The 22,598-nt window shown below is 39.3% G+C and overlaps 6 protein-coding genes and 1 pseudogene across 11 annotated transcripts; 4 read left to right on the forward strand and 3 right to left on the reverse strand.

Annotated features, from left to right (window-relative positions):
- Positions 1 to 112: 112 nt before the first annotated feature.
- LOC104755153 (phytochrome A) lies at positions 113 to 5,925 on the reverse strand. 3 transcript variants are annotated; one of them, XM_087494060.1, is made up of 6 exons: positions 5,051 to 5,925; positions 4,621 to 4,735; positions 2,011 to 4,076; positions 1,018 to 1,834; positions 652 to 942; positions 113 to 570 (listed from the first exon to the last, which is right to left on the reverse strand). In XM_087494060.1, the coding sequence occupies exons 3-6, from the start codon at positions 4,067 to 4,069 to the stop codon at positions 369 to 371; spliced, it is 3,369 nt and encodes a 1,122-aa protein (XP_087350186.1). In that variant the 5' UTR covers positions 4,070 to 4,076; positions 4,621 to 4,735; positions 5,051 to 5,925; the 3' UTR covers positions 113 to 368. The 3 variants fall into 3 exon arrangements, with proteins under 3 accessions (XP_087350186.1, XP_087350188.1, XP_087350187.1); XM_087494062.1 differs by having other exon boundaries at positions 4,907 to 5,106; XM_087494061.1 differs by lacking the exon at positions 4,621 to 4,735 and having other exon boundaries at positions 5,051 to 5,850.
- Positions 5,926 to 6,527: 602 nt separating this feature from the next.
- LOC104755154 (calcium uniporter protein 1, mitochondrial) lies at positions 6,528 to 8,965 on the reverse strand. Of its 2 annotated transcripts, XM_010477495.3 has the most exons (3): positions 8,694 to 8,965; positions 7,379 to 7,817; positions 6,528 to 7,290 (listed from the first exon to the last, which is right to left on the reverse strand). In XM_010477495.3, exons 2-3 carry the CDS (start codon positions 7,784 to 7,786, stop codon positions 6,793 to 6,795), a joined length of 906 nt encoding a protein of 301 aa, XP_010475797.1. In that variant the 5' UTR covers positions 7,787 to 7,817; positions 8,694 to 8,965; the 3' UTR covers positions 6,528 to 6,792. The 2 variants fall into 2 exon arrangements, with proteins under 2 accessions (XP_010475797.1, XP_010475796.1); XM_010477494.3 differs by lacking the exon at positions 8,694 to 8,965 and having other exon boundaries at positions 7,379 to 8,112.
- An 804-nt stretch (positions 8,966 to 9,769) lies between these two features.
- Positions 9,770 to 11,308, forward strand: LOC104755155 (transmembrane emp24 domain-containing protein p24delta3). Its single transcript, XM_010477497.3, has 4 exons — positions 9,770 to 10,131; positions 10,486 to 10,698; positions 10,821 to 10,897; positions 10,992 to 11,308. The coding sequence occupies exons 1-4, from the start codon at positions 9,886 to 9,888 to the stop codon at positions 11,134 to 11,136; spliced, it is 681 nt and encodes a 226-aa protein (XP_010475799.1). The 5' UTR covers positions 9,770 to 9,885; the 3' UTR covers positions 11,137 to 11,308.
- A 188-nt stretch (positions 11,309 to 11,496) lies between these two features.
- Positions 11,497 to 12,766, forward strand: LOC104755157 (large ribosomal subunit protein eL21z/eL21y). The gene is made up of 2 exons (XM_010477499.3): positions 11,497 to 11,826; positions 12,356 to 12,766. Exons 1-2 carry the CDS (start codon positions 11,590 to 11,592, stop codon positions 12,611 to 12,613), a joined length of 495 nt encoding a protein of 164 aa, XP_010475801.1. The 5' UTR covers positions 11,497 to 11,589; the 3' UTR covers positions 12,614 to 12,766.
- Positions 12,417 to 16,664, forward strand: LOC104755156 (putative serine/threonine-protein kinase At1g09600). The gene is made up of 8 exons (XM_087495621.1): positions 12,417 to 12,923; positions 13,432 to 14,128; positions 14,225 to 14,509; positions 14,601 to 15,146; positions 15,325 to 15,425; positions 15,549 to 15,645; positions 15,746 to 16,120; positions 16,203 to 16,664. The coding sequence occupies exons 2-8, from the start codon at positions 13,601 to 13,603 to the stop codon at positions 16,359 to 16,361; spliced, it is 2,091 nt and encodes a 696-aa protein (XP_087351747.1). The 5' UTR covers positions 12,417 to 12,923; positions 13,432 to 13,600; the 3' UTR covers positions 16,362 to 16,664.
- A 139-nt stretch (positions 16,665 to 16,803) lies between these two features.
- On the forward strand, positions 16,804 to 17,882 carry LOC147923298 (glucuronoxylan 4-O-methyltransferase 1 pseudogene; annotated as a pseudogene). Its single transcript, XR_015586944.1, has one exon. The product of XR_015586944.1 is annotated as a glucuronoxylan 4-O-methyltransferase 1 pseudogene (transcript).
- Positions 17,883 to 17,896: 14 nt separating this feature from the next.
- Positions 17,897 to 21,892, reverse strand: LOC104759131 (leucine--tRNA ligase, cytoplasmic-like). 2 transcript variants are annotated; one of them, XM_087495619.1, is made up of 3 exons: positions 21,700 to 21,892; positions 18,289 to 21,558; positions 17,897 to 18,186 (listed from the first exon to the last, which is right to left on the reverse strand). In XM_087495619.1, the coding sequence occupies exons 2-3, from the start codon at positions 21,543 to 21,545 to the stop codon at positions 18,180 to 18,182; spliced, it is 3,264 nt and encodes a 1,087-aa protein (XP_087351745.1). In that variant the 5' UTR covers positions 21,546 to 21,558; positions 21,700 to 21,892; the 3' UTR covers positions 17,897 to 18,179. The 2 variants fall into 2 exon arrangements, with proteins under 2 accessions (XP_087351745.1, XP_087351746.1); XM_087495620.1 differs by lacking the exon at positions 17,897 to 18,186 and having other exon boundaries at positions 18,285 to 21,558; positions 21,700 to 21,846.
- Between the last annotated feature and the right edge of the window lie 706 nt (positions 21,893 to 22,598).

Below are 22,598 nucleotides of genomic sequence, written 5' to 3' on the forward strand. Positions count from 1 at the left end.
TAGCTGCAGCTATTCAGCGAATTAAGCATATCCTCTCTATCATCAAAAAGAAGTTAGTAAGATCTGAATGCAACTTTAGAAGGAGGTAATTGTGACTTTGTCAGACTGAGTATTTGTTTGAGACAGTGAATTAACTTATTTCTCTCATACATCAGCTTTTGAATGATACATCATGAAACCAAAACACTCGAGAGGAGATAGATATGCATCCATATATTACAGCTTCAGAGAAGAGTTCACAGAAGATGTAAAATGGATGGATATATCATCGTTATTGAAATTTGAAACCGAAAACAGAAAAGCGATAAAGAAAGGAGCAAACAAAGAAAATCCAGTGACTATTGATTGACCCCCTTCTCTTTTGGGGACTACTTGTTTGCTGCAGCGAGTTCTGCAGAGATAATGAAACTTGATTTCCCAGCTTGTCTCAAGTACTGAACATCTCCATTCATCAGCTTCACCAGTTTCCGGCTAACCATCAAGCTCAATCCTTCTTCTGACACATCTTCCTCAGTTCCAAACATTTGGTTTAGTAAAAACTCGGGTATCCCAGCTCCCGTATGCGTTAACCTGTTTTCATCAACCCAATATCCTCAATGCACTTTTGTTTTTTTAACAACATACTCTGCATTATGATTAAGAATATTTTACCTGATCTCTAAATAAGCAAGATGCACAGAACGCCCAAGCTGATCCTTCCTTAAGGAAGCTGTAACAGTTAGCTGACCTCCGGATGGTGTAAAGTTAATAGACATCAACATGAAATCTGCCAAGACTTGTTGAAGCCTAATACTGTCTCCAAACAAAGTATCAGACATTACTTCTTCTCCGGTCTCATTTGTTATTCGAACGCTCTTTCCGTTACTCTTCATCATTACTTGACTTGTGGAAGCAGTCAACACTTCGTTTAAGCTGAACTCTTTCATTTCCAGATCCAAAGACCTGCACAGTCAAATCCCAACATAAGAAAGCAGGTAAATTTTTGAAAGATAAAAGAAATTTTGATTCTTGCATTACCCTTCAATAATACTTTCAAGATCCGAATCATCAAGGATCTTGCTTAGTTGCTTCTGACATAACGCGCTAGTTTGCAAAATCTGTATCTGCTCTGGTCCTAATTCAGTGCCCTCTATCATTTTCCTTGTAAAGATAATCCCAGATAGCGGATTCTGGATCTGTCTTTTGATGTATGCTAGAGCCTTTAGTCTCTTCACTGCGGTTCTCTCAGCTAGACGCTGAACATGAAGCGCTTGCTGCAGCTCATGGCTGGCAAGTTGCAGGAAACAGAAGACACCTGTCACTACACCTTCCCTGTCCAGTTTCTTACTCACACACAACAGACACTCTACATACTTGCCACCTCTTGTAAAGAAAGCAAACGACACTTTCTCTGGATCTTGACTGGTCACAGCGTTGTTCAGCACAATCCCAAGGTTTACAAAGGCTTCTTGATTCTTTAGACGACAACATGACTTCTGCGTTCCAAAGACTTCTCCTAAGAGCATCTTGTCGATCACTTCCTCTCGCTTCAAACCGGTTAACTTTGACATTGCTGGATTCCACTCTGTGCACCATCCAAACTCATCGGTGCCAAATATGGGAGGGATCAGCGGGTTTGGATTTTGGATAATCGCCTTGTAATCACCTTCAATTCGAGTAAACTTGTCCATCACAGTCTTCTGGCCAGTAAGATCATGGGCTACAAAACACACCCCAACCACGTTTTCATGGAGATCTCTACTTGCACATGCATTTACAACTAAACTTATTGTCCCAGCATCAGCCCTGGTCAGTTGTGTCTTGATTTCAAATTGGACATTCTGCTCCTCGGTTCCTGCATAGATAAGCAAGTAAAGTTTATAGACTCAGCTTCAGTTGTTTAGAGAGAAAAAGGGAAGCCAACATACATGATTCATCATTTAGAATCAGAAACAACACACTGCACAGGGCTTGAACAGTGCAAATAGTTGGAAGATTCTTAGCAACAGTATAACTTAGGAAGAGAGTTACCTTCTAATGCATTCTCTAGCATCCTTTTAACGATTTCCACCGAAGCATCTTCAACAAGTGTGAGGAGATGCTTCCCAATTGCTTCATCAACCGAAAGACCAGTCAGCTCAGCAATTTTCGTGTTCCAGCCATTAACCAATCCATCAGAATCAACCGCCAATATTGGCACCGTAGCAGTCTCAATTAAACGAACCATCTCACTCGTCACAGCTTCTAGTTCTTGTATACCATCAATTTTGAGATCATTCAGCTTAGAGTGAATGACCTTTGTATTCACATCAGTAGTTTCACCATCCTTGAAAGCATTCCTCAGAATAAGCTGCAAGGAGTGTATTGCATCCATCTCATAGTCCTTCCAAGGTAAACTCCTTGTCTTCACCACTTCAAGGAAAGCCTTGAACGATGACCTCGGGTGCATTCTTCTTGCATCATCCCTATCATCTGGATCATGCTTGGCACCTCCCCATCTCACTTCCCCAGCGGTATGAGAACGGAACCAGAAAATCATGTCTTTCGACGATATCCTTACAGCCGCCATTCCACATACCGAGTCCCCAAGAGACAGAGCCCTCGGAAACCCAGCATCATGCAAACTATCAGTGCTCAAACCTGTTGAATCTGTGTGGTATTCACACAACCATGAAGCTATCTCCTGCAGATGGAACTCACTTGGAGTTGTTCCCAGTTTCCATACCTTGTCTTTATACAAGAGTGCTGCTCCATCACATTTCACAAGGTCCATTATGTTGGGGCTCTGCGACACAATACCCAGTGGAGCATCACGCATCAGCATATCACACAAGAGTGTCTGTGTGCGCAAAATGTTCTTCTCCACAATCTGGTTCTCCAGTTCCACCTCCTTATTGACGTGTATGGCAAACACTTGAGCTAGAAACTCGCAGGCATACCTGAGAGGAAATGGAACAAACCTCGGAGTCGTATTATGACAAACCACTAAACCCCATAATCTCTTTCTCTTCTGAGGCTGTGCAGTAGAATCAGGAGCATCCCCTTCTCCATCTTCCTCATTAACTACAACCGCCATAACCAGAGATGCAATTGAATCCATGTTGGCCATGTACTGTAAATGGCAGCTGTGCGGTGCTCTGAGGGTAGAGCCACACAAGGTAAGATCAAAGGAAAGCTTTTCATCTTGAAGCACCCTAGCATGTTTTGCATTGCAATCAACGATCATCCGGACCTTGTTCTTCATAAACAGAAAACGGGCTGCCTGAGGGATGTCAGTGGCTGGATAATGCAGACCAAGATAAGGTTCCAGCCCAGGTTTTGTAACCTCGGAGACAACCTCACCGTGATCATCTTCATGAAATTTATAAGCCATCACCCTGTCATACCCCGTGAGTTCAAAAACCTCCTGTGCCATTGTATCACAAAGCCTTTCCATGCTTCCACTGGGCAAAGATTGCAGTCTAGTGATTGCTTTGGCAGCGAGCTTATATGATTGTAAGGCACCAGCAGCTGTCATGGGAACTTCATAAGGCTTGACCGGTTCAAAGTCGACGATGATGCTCCCTGTAACCCTGTGGACAATCGCATAAAAGGGCTTTGCAGAAGTCTTGCAGTGCACAAGAATGAGATTCAACAAGGAGACATCTCCAAATCCAAGGGCTTTCTGCAATGCAGAGGCACTAGGAGCAGTGAAAAGACTCCTTATATCTGTCCCAATGCCTAGAACAGGGTGTTCGCCAACACTAGGAACTGCATGACTGGTCATTGTCAACAACTCGGGAGCATTCTCGCTGTATGCAATGACTTTGAAAGTCTTTTCATCCAAGGCAAGCAAACAACCAAAGGGCTGAATCAGCTTTCCCTTCTGTATGTGATGAAGATAAGTCGTGGTCACCTTGTCAGACCTCGGTGGCTGGTTCTCCACAACCGGACCAGTGACACGAACTGAGGTTGAGTAATCAAAGGAACTGCCTGACTCCTCAAAATCAGCATGGAGCTTCGCATCTACAGTGGTCTGCGCAATGATTCTAGCGCTGTGCCTTGATCGCCTCGAGCCCTCAGAGGACTGACTTGGCCTAGCCCCTGACATTTTTTTCCTGCACAGAGGCAAGACAACAAAAATTAAGTGCAAAACTCTGCTAAAGAGACAACACAAAAGCATTCTTCACCAGTCATACAAGAAAATGAATAAGGATAAACTTGAAACAGTAAGAACCAATTAAGAATTTCAAACAAAGTTGTCGCTACAGGCCTAAGTTCCTTTCAAAGCAAAAAGAGGTATGTGCTACTAGAGTAACTCCATCGAGAAAGTCTGCCTAGCTAAATCCAAAAACAGGATACAACAGGTGCAGGGATCATCCTACTATATTACACTGTTCAATGATTTACCATTCTCAAAGTAACTAAACTAAGGAGTCAAATTCCATGAACACTACCAATCTTAAGTCATCCTACAACCCAAAATCAGCAAGATGCCGACACAAATGGTAGTTGATACTCAAAACTCAACAGGGACGATCAACTTGACAAATACTAACAATAACGAGGATCAGAGAAAAAATCTGCCTTTCAACATCCAAACACAGCTACACATAAAGTAGACTTAATCATATAAACTCTTAAGAGTCTTTATAGCTATACCTTTGGGAAAGGAGTAATAAAGTCCCACAGCGAAAGCAATCGTAAAAGTGAAGATAGCTTAGAGGATGGGATTAATTGGATGTTTCTTCTTATAAATGATCACAGACTACAAAACCTGAGTAAACCAAACACACATCAAGCCAGATCAAAAAGAGACCTACAAATACCTTTATTCACAAAAATAAAATAAAAGACGGACTGTATTGATGACAAGAGAGAAATAGCTTTAACTAATCAACTTCAAAGTAAGGACTAATCACAAAACGCAACCCCGAGAAGAGCTTACAGAGTAAGAAGAGTGAGACTAGTTGCTGCTAAGCTCTAAGCAGAAAACAATCGAAGGAAGCTTCAATATATATATATATATATATATATAAATAAATAAAGAAAGAAAGAAAGGAGGAAACTTGGGGAAAGGGAAAGTAGCAACCTTTAAGAAAGAAGAGAGAAGAAGAAGATTCAAGAAACCATGATCAGATCTTGTCTAGTGACACTCTTTAAGAAGCTCTTTATGGTTTATTGTGAATCTAGACCTCGATCACCGCCTCTTCTGTCTCTGGTCTGCTGCTACCGTCTCTCTACTACTCTCTATTATTTGTGCTCCCTAACACAGACGACGACGATGAATGGGGGACCACCCAAATACGTATGCCCATGTCTCAGAGTATGGGCAATTTGCATATTATTATAATAATATCCTTTTTAAAAAAAAGCTTAATTTGGATAAAAGACAAATCTCACACACACTAATCAAAAAAACAGGGTCGGCTTCGCCGGTAACATTTTTTTCTTGCTAAAACAGAGAGAAGATATGATATGAAATAAAATAAAAAAAGCTTGGTACCTTTTGGGATTCCAAAAAAAAAAAAAAAAAAGAGTCTTTTTTTTATGGAATTTTAGTTAAGATATTTTAAAATTTTCACAGAGATGTGACTAACAACACTGTATAATGAACAAATTGAAACTTTTTAAATCAGATTGAAGAGAATCATACAAAGGATAAAGATGAAAAAGTAAAAAAGATTATTAATATAAAAACAAGAATGAAGAAAGAGAGAGAAAAGATGAAGGAGGAGGGAGGGAGGGAGGGGGCAGTTGTTTAATGAAGGCAGTAACCAGAAGTGGAAAGTTGTGTGTTTGGGGAAGACGACAAGGGATCGTCCTTATGGGCTTCACGTTTTCTCGGCTTTTTGCGTTTTTGTAATCTGCTTCTCTTTTATTAACTTCATTGTTTGGGACTTTCCTTTTTTGTTGTATTTGTTTTTTTTTTATCAATTTCCAGAATTAACTAATCTGATCTTAATTAAAGTGGAAACCTTTTTTTGTTTTTCTTAATAAAGTCATTAATATATGAAAGTATCACCAAACCACGCTCCTATGTCTTCTTATTAGGTATTTTTGCTTCCATCCTATTTAACTTTCATTTTTTTTGTTTTCACTAAGTTTTGCAGTAGTTGCTGCAAATTTTTTAGTTCAAGAATTGTCTAAGATGATCATGTCCAAAAAAGGAATCGACAACGTCTCATCCAGACAGCGCAACTTCGCTTAGATATTGTGGCACAGCTATGTTGGACCAAAAAAGTGTCTTCATAATGCAAATGTTCTCCTACCAAATACATTCATGATCCATTAGACATTGTCATTGGCCCATGTTGCGTGTCTAGATTAACAAAATATTATCTTATACATCTCATTTCAGGAAGAACACTTGAGAAACAAAACATATATTAGGAAATGTGTTTATGGCCTAGAACGCTCCAATCCTTGCTGATTTCTTGGTTTGGAACTTTAAGACACTTTTCTTAATTTGAATCCAAAAGCAACTGTCTGTTACCATGTGTTACTGTGTTTTCCATGCAAGTAACAATGAGTTAAGAAATGGGTTGTTTACACAAAGTCCTTATAGATACACACAAAAACAAAACTGTAAAATTGCAATGTAACGAGAACAGTTAAATCTGTTAAGCCAATCTTTACAGTTTACAGTAACAACAAATACATGTCAATGGTTACTTATGTATTATATAAGAAGCAGAAAAGATGATCGAAAACACACTCTTTGTTGTAAGTAACTTTTTGCAAAGACTGATCATCTCTTCTTCAGTTTGATGGAACCATGCACACCAGAAGACAAAGAAAAACTGGAATGTTCTGTTTTTTATATATAATGAATCAGTCTCTGCGACTCTGTAAAGCATCCTCGAGATCAAGTTCTAAACCAACACGATTCCTTATAGACGCAGCTGCGTGACAAGACGACGTCATTTTACATACCCTCTCCAGTTCTTTAAACCTCTCACAATCAAACTTGTGAATCTTCAACAACTTTCTCTGCCTCGACAAGAACAGTCTCTTCATGAAATCCTGATATGTGGGATCTCTCGACGTCATCAAGAAGTAAGCATAACCAACGATGATACCAGTGGCTGTAGCGAAGAAAGTGATTGGTTCCATCACATCCCATGAGAATTCCCAAAAAGTTAATCTAAAAAAGAGCCCAATTTGAACCATGGAAGTAGCCAAACCACACCAAAGAATCTTCCTCACTTGTCTATGAGCAAGAACATCAATCTCTTCTTTCATGATTCTCAGCTTATTGAATTCATCTTTGATTTGATCCTCCTCTGGGTTCTGATCCAAAGGCATCGCTCGTCTAATCAGATCCACCACCTTAATAAAAAAAAAAGTCAAGATTTTTAGACAAATCAAGAACAGAACAGAACAAAACAGAGTATTTTTATATCGAGTTTTGTTAGACCTTGTCTGGGTGAAGAAAGACTTTATCACGAAAGATCAAGACAACACCAGCATCGTCAAGAACACGAGCAAAGATGTGAGCTTCATCAGGAGATCTAGCGATACCCATTCCTTGAGAAGCTTCTAAAAGCGAAGCGTAAGAGACGACATCTCTATCACCCATACCGATAAGTTTACTCTTCATGTCTTCAACATTCACAAGCCTCATCAGCTTCTTCGCTTCCGCTATTGTTACATCTTTATTCTCCGTCTTCTTCTTCTCTTCCTCCTTCGATGACGACGACGGTGTGTTGACGGTGAAGCAGCTTCTTGATCCACCCTGATGAACAAGCCATGTCCTTTGTGATGATGATGAAGCTCTAATGGCGCTGGACATTGCCGTACGCCTTATCAAACCCATTGACCACATTACGTACCACACGAATCTGAAGATCTGAGCTCTAGAATTTCGAGAAAGCGTACAAAAAAAGTTAGGTTCAAAGATCAAAAGAAATGAGAATCAAGAAAAGGTGTGTGTGATTCGATTCCAAAAGAAAGTGACTTAATTACACGTTTAATTATAAATCACAGATTCTTCTATAATAAAATCCTTAAGAGATTATTGGTAGCCAATAGCCGTTGTTGACTTGGCATGAAAAATGGCTTTTTACATCCCAATCAAATCTAAATTTTGATTTCCTTGATGGAGTTATGATATGATAATTTAAGTGGGGGCGTTTTGTTTAATTATAATCCAACAACCATTCTGACAAAGAAAACAGATAATGATCCAAACAAGCTCTTGTTTGTTTGTTTGTTCTGAGAGACCAATCCTTTTCATCGGAGTTGAATTTGACGCGGAGTATATACGGATATCATCAAGTTACTTCATTTTAGGACATGACAACACAACAACACGTAAGTAAGTAACTCTGACTAAACTCTATGATTTTTTTTTTTTTATAAAAGAAAGAGAGAAAAAAACAAAACAACACCTTACAAATTTATCATATTACGCGGAATGATTTCAATTTCCCACGAGTGTGTACGCAAGCAAAACTCTTGATTAGTTTGTAAATGGCATAAATCATTGAAAATTATAATCTCCCAAAACTTCAAAAAATTAGGTTTAACCAGATGGGCAATAACTAAAACGAAAGCGTACGTAGAGAAAACCATATAAAAAAACAAACATAAAAAAACATCGCAATCGTTCTGCACTGCCACGGCAATAACACAAGTAACAATTTACATTTTGATTGTATAGACACTTTTTTTCATTATAATTAGGGGTGGTTTTTAACTCGAATCAACCATAGATGAATGTGTGTACATACCTGAAAAGAACTTCACAAGCTTCTTTGTTTTTTTTGTTAATAAAAATTTAGGCACGATCTATCCACCTCTTGAGAGTTTTTGCATTGTTTTGAGAAGAAAAAAGCGAGATTAGTTAAAAAGTTATGCTCTCCCTTCCCTTGTTTGGCCGTTTTTATCTCCTTGAGAATAGCTACGGTCGTTCTACGACCTTAAGTCCTCAAAGGGCCAAATTCGCTTTTTTAAAGTTTTTTTGATTTTTTTATTAGGCGATAAAAATTTTAACCCCAATTTCAAAGAAATAAAACTACGTTATAGGTTGTCCCTAGCTAAATATATGATGATGATTACGTAACACACGAATTAATGCTAGATTTTGAGCTGACTTTGTGATAGGTTTACCACTTCCATAAAAAGGATAAGTTATAGTATGAATTATTCAAACAAAATATTAACAATGACATGATGACTTGTATTGTATCTAAGCAGATATCTACTCTCTCTATCCCTATCCCTGAAAGATTGATATTTATAAACTTTTACACATTTTAAGAAAAAAATAATTATTGAGTTTAAATATATTTTTTCTTTGACTAAACATATATTATTTAATTTATAACCAATAACAATTCAAAATTTTAAATATTTTCAATAATTATTTTTTAAAGTTTACAAAACATCAATCTTTGTCGGACAAAAAAAATATCCCAAAATATCAACATTTGTGGGACAGATGGAGTAATTTATTATAGTAAAACAAATTGATTAAAATAATACTACTACTTTAGTTAGCCTGGCTATACTTTTAATCTCATGAAATAGTTTATTAAGTTTGCCAATTTGTCTATTAAAAACAAAAACAAAAAAGGAATTGCACAAATCTATTAAAAGACTCTGCCAAATCTTTGCCTTTATGACTCCAATGTGCACGTATATATACAGATAAGATTTCAAAAAACAATTGGAATATGAGATTAGAGAAGGCAACTAGTAGTTGAAATGTATTGTTTAGTGTTTAGTAATAAATTTAAAGTAAATTACTTATTTTAGATCTTTATTGGACCCTATACAAATCACCTTAACTCAATTCTCAAGCCCATGGAGTAGTCTCATCAAAAGCCCAATCGAATCGTCTGTACTGCTTCCCAAGAACAAATCAGAAAAAAGAAACACTTGGAGCAAAGATCTGGCCACCAGAAAGAAACACAACGATCGATGAATACAATCGGAAACTCGATGAAGATGATGACTGCTGCTAAAATGCTCCCTAGCTTCCCGACGGCGTTACTACTCTTCTTCCTGGTTCCGGTGATGATTCCGGTGGGGGAGGCTGTATGGTTAGATGTGCCACCCACGGGAACAAAGTGTGTATCTGAAGAAATCCAGAGCAATGTCGTCGTTTTGGCTGATTACCTCATCATCTCTGAGGATCATGGCGTCATGCCTACTATCTCCGTCAAGGTATCTATCTTTCTCTTCGATTTCATGTTCCGATCATCTCTGCATTAATGGTTTTTACTAGATCCCTAATCTCAACTGATCCATAAGTCGTTCCCCTCAATTACTCACACACGTAATTAGAAACGATTATAAAATTAATGATCAGTCGAAGTTTCCTTTTTTGGAAAATTATGCTCATGATGATGATGATGATGATGATGATGATGATGATGATTAGTTTACGGTTTTAATTTGGATTTGCATTCAAGTTTGACGTCTATTAATGAAGAGAGTCTCAACTAAGTATACTCTTAGCTAGATAGTATCCTCTGTTTCTTGGCTATTGAGTTTTTTGAGAAATGTTTATGGGTGCAGGTGACATCCCCATATGGAAACAATCTGCACCACATGGAAAACGTAACGCATGGCCAGTTTGCATTTACAACACAAGAATCAGGGAACTACTTGGCTTGCTTTTGGGCTGATGCAAAGAGTCACGGCAACAAAAATGTTAGCATCAACATTGACTGGAAAACTGGAATCGCTGCTAAGGATTGGGCCTCTATTGCTAAGAAAGAGAAGATCGAGGTGAGCAGTGATGCAGAGAGATTTTACTGTTTCAGAGAGTAGATAGATGCCTATGTTTTTTTTGATTCACAAAAGTTTTTCTCTTTATGACATTTTGTGATTTTTGCATGTTGTTAACATAGGGTGTGGAGCTGGAGATTAGGAAACTAGAAGGTGCAGTCGAAGCCATCCATGAAAATCTAATCTACCTAAGAAACAGGTAAAAATTCTTCACAGCTGCATTTACTACTTCTCCTTCTGCCTTCTTTGCTGACAAAAGTTTTGTGGATCAAAATGTAAATTTTTTGTTACAGAGAAGCAGAGATGAGGACAGTGAGTGAGAAAACGAACTCAAGGGTGGCTTGGTACAGTGTAATGTCGCTAGGTATATGCATCGCTGTCTCTGGTTTACAGGTAGTCTACTTGAAGCAATACTTTGAGAAGAAGAAGCTTATATAGAGATTCACTAATCTTTCAATTCCTTTTCAAAGAGTTTCTTTCTTTGAGAATAACATCCAATTCTTTCTTTTTTACACGCTTTATCTTTTTTGACTGACGTTGTAAAATTTTGTTTATGGGATTCTCCTGTAGCTTCTCTCTGATAAGAATTCATTCTTTCTGATTCATAAAACCGAATACAAAAGATTCATCAAGCAATTAAAATTGGGTGTAATTTGAATTTTTATGTTAAATTGGGGCGTTAACACAAAACGTTTTACAGTGTAAGGGTTAACATCACAATAAAAACCTTTGTCGATCAGTAATTCAAATGGGTATGTACAAATTTAAGCCCAACTTTAGGAGCCAACAGGCCCGTTTAGAAAGAAAAAGAACCCTAATCTCGAAAGAGAGAAGGGAGAGATATAAATAAAACCCTAATCACATTTCGCATCCACCCAAAGAGACGGAAAAATGCCGGCAGGTCATGGAGTACGGGCGAGAACGAGGGATCTGTTCGCGAGGCCGTTCAGGAAGAAGGGTTACATTCCACTCTCGACATACCTAAGGACCTTCAAGGTCGGCGATTACGTCGATGTTAAGGTGAATGGTGCGATCCACAAGGGTATGCCTCACAAGTTCTACCATGGTCGTACTGGTCGTATCTGGAACGTCACCAAGCGCGCCGTCGGTGTCGAAGTCAACAAACAGGTCTGTTGAACTCTTTCTCTCTCTCTCACATCCCTTCAACTTTTTTGTCTTGTTGGATTAGGATTGAAGCTTATAGTGAGATTTTGAATTGTTGATCTGTTCGTTTAATATTGAAATGTGTGATTGAGCTCGTGAAATGTATCATTCTTTGCTACAATTGAACTCAGCTTTAGTTTCAGATTTGAAATTTGATAGCTTTGATTTCGTTTAGTCTTGAGCCTTAACATAGTTTGTGTGTCATGAATTGGCCCTTTTTGCATCTTTACATTGGTTCAATACTTGAGACTCCTGGTCATTGAACTGCTAGTATGTTTGGTTTGATCACTAATTGCATTGTTGTAGTTTGGCTTGAGTTCATCAATAAACATTTGTATACTCAAAGTCTTGTCTCTATATATATGTTATTTGTGCGATTGCCCTAATGACAATAACACTAATCTGTTTTGCAATTGGCTATCTTTAGTGTATCGTTTACTGACGTATTTAGTGTATCGTTTACTAACATATGTATGTATGGGGGGTGTTTCAGATTGGCAACAGGATCATAAGGAAGAGGATCCATGTGCGTGTGGAGCATGTCCAGCAATCAAGGTGTGCTGAGGAGTTCAAGCTGAGGAAGAAGAAGAACGATGAGCTTAAAGCTGCAGCCAAAGCCAATGGTGAGACAATAAGCACCAAGAGACAGCCTAAAGGACCCAAACCAGGATTCATGGTCGAAGGAATGACCTTGGAGACTGTCACTCCCATCCCTTACGATGTCGTCAACGATCTCAAGGGAGGCTATTAGTTCTCTGCTTTCTTGTGTTTTTGGAGCTCTTGCTTCATATGTTTTGTAGTGACTTGAAACTTTGTTTTCGACTAAGAATATGATTTTATATAACAGGAGTTTGCAGTCCAGATTTTGTAAGGATGGTTTATCATATAATCATTTTCGTTGTTATTTTTTTTTTTAATTTTATGTCTTCCAAATCTCATATGGTATTTCACTCTTAATAACAACAGTCTGCCTAATTTAAGTTAAGTTTGACGTGTTGTGTCCCCCCACAGGGCTCCACGTGACGATCACTTCACGTATCAGCAACACAGCCTACTTAAAAGTAAGTTACTAATTTTGTGTCTCCTCTGTCATTTTCAAACACTTGCTCTGTAGAGACAGATAGAAACCAGCTTCTTCTTCTTCTTCTCCTTGTTACATAATTTTGGTTATTTCTGTTTGCTTATTGAATTACCTAAAATAGACAAAAGACAAAGACAATCTTCAGTTCATCCGTTGCTGTTCTAATTTTCACATTTTCTTATAGGCGGCTATTCGCAATTTTAGGAATCACTCAAAAGACTCAAATTTCTCTCTCTCCATTTAATCTTACCATCATTTTTTTATATTTTTTTCCTCTACTGACCCAAGTCTTTTTTATAGGCGGCTATTCGTATTTTTTTCCTTTAATCCTGAATACGAATCGTTATTTTGAATCAACATCACGAAACTGACCTCAAATTCTCCAGTTTTGTTACATCAACAAAAAGGCTCCTGTCTTTTTTGTTACCCCTTCTTCCATATATCATACATTTGATTTTAGGATTTGTGTTAAATCCAATAAGTTCCAGGATTCTTTGTCCTCTGTGGGGATTGGTTGTGGTGTGGGGTGCAAATATCATTCTTGAGTGAAGAAAAAAAGAAAGAAGAAAGATTAGGAGGCTAATCAAAACATACAGTTTCCTGATTCCGGTCAGGAAACTGTGGACGGTTCAAGGAATCAAGAAACTCTGTAGAATTATGGGATGCAATTGCACCAAAGGAACACGAGCAAATGATAACGTCGAGAACGATACCATTATCAACAATGTTGTTGTGAAGGAGAGACGACGCAAGCCTAATAAAACCTCCAAGAAGAAGAAGAAAAAGTTTGTTTCCTCTACCAAAGACAACAACAACAATGTAGGATCAGAGGGAAGCGGTAACAACAACAACAACAACAACAACAACAATGACTCCACATTGAGGTTGTTGATACCTATTGCTGATGCCAAGAACAATGATGAGGTTCTTGCGGAGAAGAAGGTGAATCTTGAGAGAAAGTCTTCTAGATCGTTGTTTCAGAGACGGCCCACCAACACTGACGTGGTTGGCAACAACAAAGGGACATTGCAACAACCTATGATGTCTAGAATATGCAGCATTAGTAATGGGGAAAGAGGTGCTCAGGTTATGGCTGGTTGGCCTTCTTGGTTGGCTTCTGTTGCTGGAGAAGCTATCAATGGATGGATTCCACGCAAGGCTGATTCTTTCGAGAAGTTGGAAAAGGTAAGGAGGCCTTTTTGTGTGTGTGTTTTATAACTTTGAGATGATTTGTTTTTGTTGTCTTTGTCTTGCATTTTGACATTGTTGTTTACTGTTTAGATTGGACAAGGGACGTATAGCAGTGTCTACAAAGCCAGGGATTTAGAAACGAACCAATTAGTTGCACTGAAGAAAGTTCGGTTTGCTAATTCGGATCCCGACAGTGTTCGGTTCATGGCAAGAGAAATAATCATCCTTAGAAGGCTTGACCATCCTAATGTTATGAAGCTTGAGGGTTTGATCACTTCAAGAGTATCAGGGAGTATGTATCTTATATTTGAGTATATGGAACACGATCTTGCTGGCCTAGCTTCAACCCCTGGGGTTAACTTCTCCGAGGCACAGGTATTATTACTATTTCCCCACTTCACAATACATATATGCATACTATATTATTTTGTGGTTGATGAACGTCTAATGTTATTGTGCTTGGCAGATTAAGTGCTATATGAAACAGTTGCTTCATGGTCTAGAACATTGTCATAGCCGAGGTGTATTGCATCGTGACATCAAGGGCTCTAATCTTCTGCTTGACCAGAGCAACAATCTCAAAATTGGAGATTTCGGTCTTGCCAACTTTTACGGGAGCCACCAGAAGCAGCCTCTCACTAGCCGTGTTGTGACTTTGTGGTACCGCCCACCTGAACTATTGCTCGGGTCAACAGACTATGGAGTTACTGTGGATCTGTGGAGCACAGGATGCATACTAGCTGAACTCTTTAATGGGAAGCCTATCATGCCCGGTAGAACCGAGGTAGAACAACTACACAAGATCTTCAAACTTTGTGGCTCACCTTCTGAAGAGTATTGGAAAAAATCCAAACTTCCACATGCTACCATCTTTAAACCTCAACAACCCTACAAAAGGTGTGTAGCCGAGTCATTTAAGAGTCTTCCATCTTCAGCTTTGGCCCTAGTTGAGGTTCTTTTAGCTGTAGAACCAAATGCTCGTGGAACCACAGATTCTGCCCTTCAAAGCGAGGTCAAAACACTACCATAACATTCAACTTTGGGTTTTTCTTTACAACATCTATGAAATCATAGATTCTAGCTTCTTTATTCTGATATATATGACTTCAAATGTGTGGTTTGTTTTGCGTAATGCAGGTTTAATTATATGCTACTTGTCTCACACTTATTTTCTTTTTCGTTCTGTTCAGTTCTTTACAACAAAGCCTTTTGCAAGTGACCCCTCAAGTTTACCAAAGTACCAACCGAGAAAGGAAACTGATGTGAAGGCTCGAGAAGAGGAAGCAAAACGGTAAGATCTAGATTCCACTTGTATCAGAATGTACACATTTTTTCTGAAGGATATAAGATTTTAAAAAGAACTCTTCTGTGCTGAATGAACACTGACACGTCCTAATTTCCTCTCATTCACCAGAAAGAAAGGCACTAGCAGTAAACAAAATGAGTCAAAACAAGTATCTAAAGGTGCGTCGGCTCCAGATGCCAATGCTGAGTTGCTGACATCAATACAAGTACGTCTGATTCTTGGCATAATACACTTATTACACATATATTATGGTTATATTCATTCATGTGATCCTAAATAGCTGTCTATTTTCTTGTTTTGTAAAGAAACGTGAAAAGTTCAATCCTGATGAAGATGCAGCTAGATACCGAATAGAACCACTCAAGAGTGGAACTCCACAAGTCGATAACACTCGTTATGGTGTGTCCTCGGTAAATAGATATGGAGAGAATGTTCTGAGGGGTTCGAGCCGATCTCCTAGAAAAGAACTGAGGACACAGCGGTCTTTTGTTCAACGCGGAGCATCCCAGTTGTCAAGATTCTCAAACTCGGTAGCTGCTAGAGATGGATCACATTTCGCTATAGCGAATCCACGGTGGCTTGAAGATAGTTATAACAACAACAGGCAGAACGATGGTGATTGGTCCCAACGTTTCCTGGTTAAACCCAAAGGTTATACAAAACACAAAGAAAATATACCGGTGAGAAGAACATCCAAACAGTGTAATTGTGCTTTTCTTTGAAACTCTTTTGTGGGCTAATTTTCTTTTTGGTTATCTTTAGGGTTACGGTGAAAAGACAGAGAGAATGCACTACTCAGGGCCATTGGTTTCTGCAGGAGGAAACTTAAATGAAATGTTGAAAGAACATGAAAGACAGATTCAGGTAGCAGTTCGCAAAGCTCGGGCGGGTAAGAAGAAGCATAGAGGTGATAACGGGTAGGTTCAAGCGTTTCTCGCTGCAACTGGCAGGTGATATATATATCAGAGAAGAAGCATTAAAGGAAGAAACAACTTATGAGATATCAGGAAAAGGAATGAAAGAATGTGTTGAGGTTCTGCAATGTACAGTTAACTGATCTTTAGTGGGGTCGAAAGCTAATATTTATGTAATCTTTATTTTATTCTTGTTCTTGTAAAATTTAAAAGTTGTGTAGTCTTAGTAGATAGAATCAATAATTATTGTGTGTACTACTTGGTATTTCAATTGCACTAAGCAATCCATCAAACATATGATCCTTTTCAAGATTGAAACTTTTTTTTAAACAATCCAACCACCAAGAAACTTAAATTAGCTGCTGTGTCGTACTCATGTACCCTTATAATTTCCTTACCTTCATGTCTAAGCATAAACCCAACTTCTGCTTTCATCTCATCAGCATATTTCCTATAAGTAATCTAAGAACAAGACTTTAACTTCTGCAGAACCCAAGTTGTTATATTTGAAATCAGACAATGAGGCCTAAAGCAAATCAAAGCCACAAACTCAAGCTTCTCCTTGTTTGTCTTCTTGCCACCTTAATTCTCATCTTCATCTTGAGATCAACTTTGACATCTTCACGGTCACGCCAAACTCCAGAAGATAGGAGATCAGAGCGTTGTTCTGGTGCCTGCAATAAGCTACCACGTTCCCTTGCACAAGCCCTGATCCATTACTCGACTTCAGTTATCATACCACAACAAACGCTCAAAGAAATAGCAGTTAGCAGTAGCATACTCAGCAAGAAGTCACCCTGCAATTTCTTGGTGTTTGGTCTAGGCCATGACAGCCTCATGTGGAGCTCTCTCAACTATGGAGGCCGGACGGTATTTCTTGAAGAAGATGAAGCATGGATAAAACAGATCAAGAGACGGTTTCCAATGCTGGAATCGTACCATGTAACATACGACAGTAAAGTCAATCAAGCCGATAATCTCATAGAAGTTGGGAAAGGACCTGAATGCACAGCCATTGTAGACCCACGGTACTCAATGTGTCAACTAGCACTCAAGGGTTTGCCTGCAGATATCTATGAGACTAGTTGGGATCTAATCATGGTTGACGCACCGACTGGCTACTACGATGAGGCTCCTGGGAGAATGACAGCAATTTACACAGCGGGAATGATGGCGAGGAACAGGAAACAGGGAGGAGAGACCGATGTGTTCGTGCATGATGTGAACAGGGAAATAGAAGACAAGTTCTCTAAGGCTTTCTTGTGCGAAGGGTACATGAAGAAACAGGAAGGGAGACTAAGGCATTTTGTTATCCCTAGCTACAGAGTTGGATCGCAGTCAGAATCAGATAGACTCTTTTGTCCATAGTGAATACATGTTAACTTAGATCTCCTCTGTTTATCCCAATCTGTAACTTTCTCGTCCTTGTTGTTCTACTTGTTCACTATCAGTATTAAAGAGCCTAGACAATTAAGCTATAGCAAGAAACTAGACTTTCTTAATGCTTAAAATCAAGTGTTCCTGTAAATGAGCATTGGCAACTTTGTTTTGGTCCAGTAAAGCTTTACTAGTAAAAGAAATCTAGAAAAAGCTGATCAGGAGAAAAAAGTAGCACATATGAGCAATATTGTTGTATCGATAAGAAAGAACAGTCTTACCACACAATACCAGAAATAAAAGACAAAAACTCAGCAAAGAAGTCAACAAACTTAACTATTAAGTCTAACTCATAATAAAATACCAAAATCTCTGCAAACTCCCAATCCTTCAACCTCTTGGCTTGTAGTTGAAACTTCTCCCACACTTGTAGGCTGGAGGGCAGACACTAGGTGCTGAAACAGTTAAGAGTTCGTTCAGTTTAGTTGACCAGAAACAAAAAAGTATCCATGCTGCTTCTATTAGGAAGCAATTGTAATGAAATAACTAGCTTTTACCTGGTCACAAAGATAGCGGTTGGACTGCCTGGAGATGGTGGATTCTGCGTCAGCAGTGAAGCATGTGGACCAGCTTTTGAAACATCGTCAGGGTTACTTGCAGAATATATTTCAACCTCTTCAAGACCAAGTTGTCGCTTGATCAAGTCCATGTTACTCCGAAGGACGTCAAGCTCTGCAAAAGGCAACCTCAAATTTAGAGCCTGAGTGCCAATAGATATTGCCTCGTCCTTCTTGAATTTAAGGAAAGGCATGCAAAGCTTCTGGATTTGTTTGAAGTTATCTGCTTGTCCCTCCTTCTTCAATATCTCCCTTAGTTCTGCAAGTATCTCTGCATCTGGGGCAAAACGACGGGTTTGTTGGTCAAATTTGCTTTGCAGAACCTCGAGGCAGTGAGCTCTCCATCCATCAAATTGCTCATTCACATATACTAGGCCTCTTAACTTCCCCTCTGGCACTGCAGTTACTTGAGCACCTTTCTTACCAGCCTTCTTGGAACCTAAGAGTTGTTTTTGTAGAAGCTTTCGCATTAACACAATAGAATCTTGCAAATATTTGTTTGCACTCTTGAGCACCAAATCTGGCTCAGCTGATGTTGGCCAGCCTGCTGATACCACAGAACCTTCCTTCTTCAAAAGTTTCCTCCAAACATATTCTGCAAACTGGGGACAGACTGGTTCAATGAGGCGTGTCTGCACATCCATAAAGGTCAGTACCAAGTCATGGTTCATGCCGCCATGTCCACAAGAGAGTCTATACTCATCTCGAGCAGCTTGTAAGTCGTAAAACCCATTTTTAAGTGCCTCCCTAAACATACAATCTTTGTATGCCTTTTCAGTCAATCTGATAGCAATGTTCATGTCGTTTTCAAACACTTTATCAGCATATGTAGATGGAGGGCCTGTTCTTAAAGAGGATTCAGCAGCCAGAACTTCTTCCATCCATGTGAGCTCTTTTGTCAGCCGTAAAATTGCAGCATTTGCAGTTTCAAACACAAAATTTGCATCGTCGACACCATCACCAGCATCAGCCAAAGAAAATCTTGTGGCAGTGGCAGAGAATTCTTCAATAGCCTGGCGCAGGGTTCTGAAATTTCCAGTTGACTTTGACATCTTTTCAGAATTCAACATGATGTGACCATTACATCTGATGCCACGTGGCCAGTTACGCTTCGCCATGAGTGCAGTGTGGTTGTAGATGAAAAATGTCAAATGATTCTGAATAAGATCTTTTCCTGAAACTCGAAGATCTAGCGGGTACCAGTAATCAAATTCCTGCTTCATCTTACTTAAGACAGATGATGGAATATCAGATGATTTTGGGTACGGGCCATCACAGAAGAGATACTCCCAAACTTCATCATTCATCTGCTGCGGCTGGATCAAAGACTTGCTACCTTTATACATGTCTTCTCCACCGTGAAAGAAATGGGCAACTGTGTAATATGCCATATAAAGAGATGAATCGGACAAGGATTCCACAAGGAACTGTTCATCCCAGGGAATCCGAGTTCCTAGACCAAAAGACCGTGAGCAAGCCCACTGATTGAGCCAGCTCAAAGTGTGCTCAAAGCCATGCCTTGTTTCTTCAGAATAGAGATTCATTTTTGATAAGCATTCCTCAGCCATATTTCGCCATTCTGTTTCGCCGTAAGTTATGTACCACTGATCTGTGAGAGCCACAACACATTCATCACCTGATCTTGACATCACCGGCTTTTCAGGTTCACTGTATATGATTGCCTCACCACTCTCTATGAGCTTTGCCTTGATAATGGGCTTGATTTCTTGAACTTTCCTACCAACAAACTCTCCAATAAGCATGGTTCCTTCAGTGAATCCTTTCAGGTAAGTCAACCTCTTAGCCTCTACAAGCTTTTCCTTATCATTCTGACTTTTAATTTTCAAATCCAAGCAGACCTTTTCAGCAGCCCTATCCCCAAATTCCGGAATGTTGATAATCGGAATGATTTCAGAGGGCAACCACTCCTGTTTCACACCAAACTTTTTTTGAAAATCAGGCTTGTCGTTTAAATCTTTTAAAGCCATGTAATCATCAGGGGCGTCACTAGGCACACTGGTGACAATGCCAGTACCTTTGTTGGTCAGAATGGTCATCATAGGCAGGGCATAGATGATATCGGTGACTGACAGAGGAGACCTTAACGGGAGTCCAATCAGATCATGCCCAGTCAACTCAACCAAGCAGGATGGCTTCTGAGGGATCTTCGAGAAGTTCTGGTAGGCAAGGTTGAGTGCAGCTCTCTCAGTAAGGATGAAGACATCAGTTTCACTGATTTCATAAGCTCCATATTTGCCATCAGGCAGTACCCAAGCGTTTGTTTGTCCATACATGGTCTCAGGCCTCAAAGTAGCTGCAGCCAAATAAACGTTCTTCCCTTCCAAAGGACCCAGTTTCAGAGGGAATGGCTTGACTACTTCCATCTTGATGAGCGTATACTCTTGAGGCTGAACACCTTCGCCAGTAGCACGGTCGTGATCAGCACAAGGCTGGCCATCTAAAGGTGAGAAGACTGTGTACCTACGGTCTTTGACAATCTTTCCCATAGATTTCAACTTCCTCATCTGCCACCTCACAAAGGCATCGAAAAAGGGATTAACATCAGTGGTAACAAAAGACCGTCTCCAATCACAACCCAATCCGTATGCCTTGAGATCTTCAACAGCCAACGGAGGAAAGTAATACAACCATTTGTAAGGATCTTGGAACTCCGCAATCTCACTGTCAGTCAAACCAAAACTGCGCATAATCTCCCACTGATAAACCTGTCCACCAGATTTCGCAGCAACCTTGGACTTTTTCCCCTTGAACTGACCAGGTAAAGCTGGTGTATCACTGCTCTCCTCCTCAACTTCCGCAACTACCTTAGTGTTGTCCTCAGCAGTGAACACAGGAGGGTTACCAAACTGTTGGATCTCACGAGAAAGCTTATCTGCGGAAGCCTTGATTGGCATACCAGTACAATGGAAACCAAATGGTAAAAGCACGTTAGCTCCTCTAAGCCTATGGTAAGCAGAAGCAAAATCAACCTTGGAAAGTGAGAAAGCATGCCCAATGTGTAGGTAACCATTCATATACGGGAATGGGAAAGTCGAGAAGAATTTCTCTCCTTCCTTTGGAAGATTCTCACGAGACTCAGCCCTAAACACTTGCTCATCTTCCCACAGTTTTCGAACCGCTACCTCAATCTCAAGAAGACGATCTCTCCTAGCGAAGCTTTTCGAATCAGATGCCATATCGTGACAGTGCCTACCCCAAACAATAATCCAAAACAAAAACAAAAACCTCAAATTCAATGATCGAAACAACAGCAAATCGAGTCCACACGCTTGGGTGGGGGAGAATCAAAAGAGAAGTATTTGAACGTAGCTGATCTGATGAGAGGATTACCTTAAGGATGAGGAACTTGGAGGAATCACGAATCGAGTCCACCGCGAAAGCAATCGGAGATTTGAGAGAGACTGAGCCAGTTGGGAGATAAGGGGAACTCGATTTCTAGGGTTTTTGAAGGATATCTTTGGATTTAAACCGCAGTTACGTCCAAAAGAGAAAGTGACTTTGGTTTTATATATTTAGGTTTTCTCTTATTTCCCAATTCCGGTTCAAGTATCCGGTTCAATTATTCTTTCGATTATTCCGGTTCAATTATTCCGGTTCAATGTTGATTTTAGTTTTAGACAGTCGAAAGTCGAAACCATGGCATAACGAACGATTACATGTAAAAAAGGCTTCAGGCCACGCTCGCATACTAAATACAGTAATGTAAAACTAGTTTCAGATTTCCATGTTACGTGTCAAACTTAAAAGAATGTAGAAACTTCGAGTTGGATTACATAAAATCAGATAGATTGATCTTAATTAACTTTGGTGATCAATAAAATTGTCAAAATACTCAGAGATCTTTAATAATAAATCAACACAAAAGATAAGAAACCATAATAAAAAGTTATTGAGACTCTAAAATCTTTTAGTATTAAAGATAATACAAATCAAAATATTAAAGTTGTCTTCACACTAGGTTATCACCTTTAGCCTTGCTCTTATCATCTTTCTCGTTAGTCTTGCTTTTATCGTCTTTTTTCACTGGATCTTTCTTCTCCACATTCTCTTCTTTTGTTTTCGTCTCACTAGTTCGCTCTCCGCAAACACTGGATAAAGCCGCCAAGATCAGTATAACTGCAACTATGAAACACCATCCCAAGATTGAGATCGCCATCTTTTTTGAATAATAAGAAGAACAAAAAGAGAGTAAACGCAAAGTAGAATTGTTTTGTGATGATCAAAGTTGC

This window comes from Camelina sativa, chromosome 17 (genome assembly GCF_030686135.1).
Source record: "Camelina sativa cultivar CO46 ecotype springtype chromosome 17, ASM3068613v1".
Taxonomy (NCBI): Eukaryota; Viridiplantae; Streptophyta; class Magnoliopsida; order Brassicales; family Brassicaceae; genus Camelina; species Camelina sativa.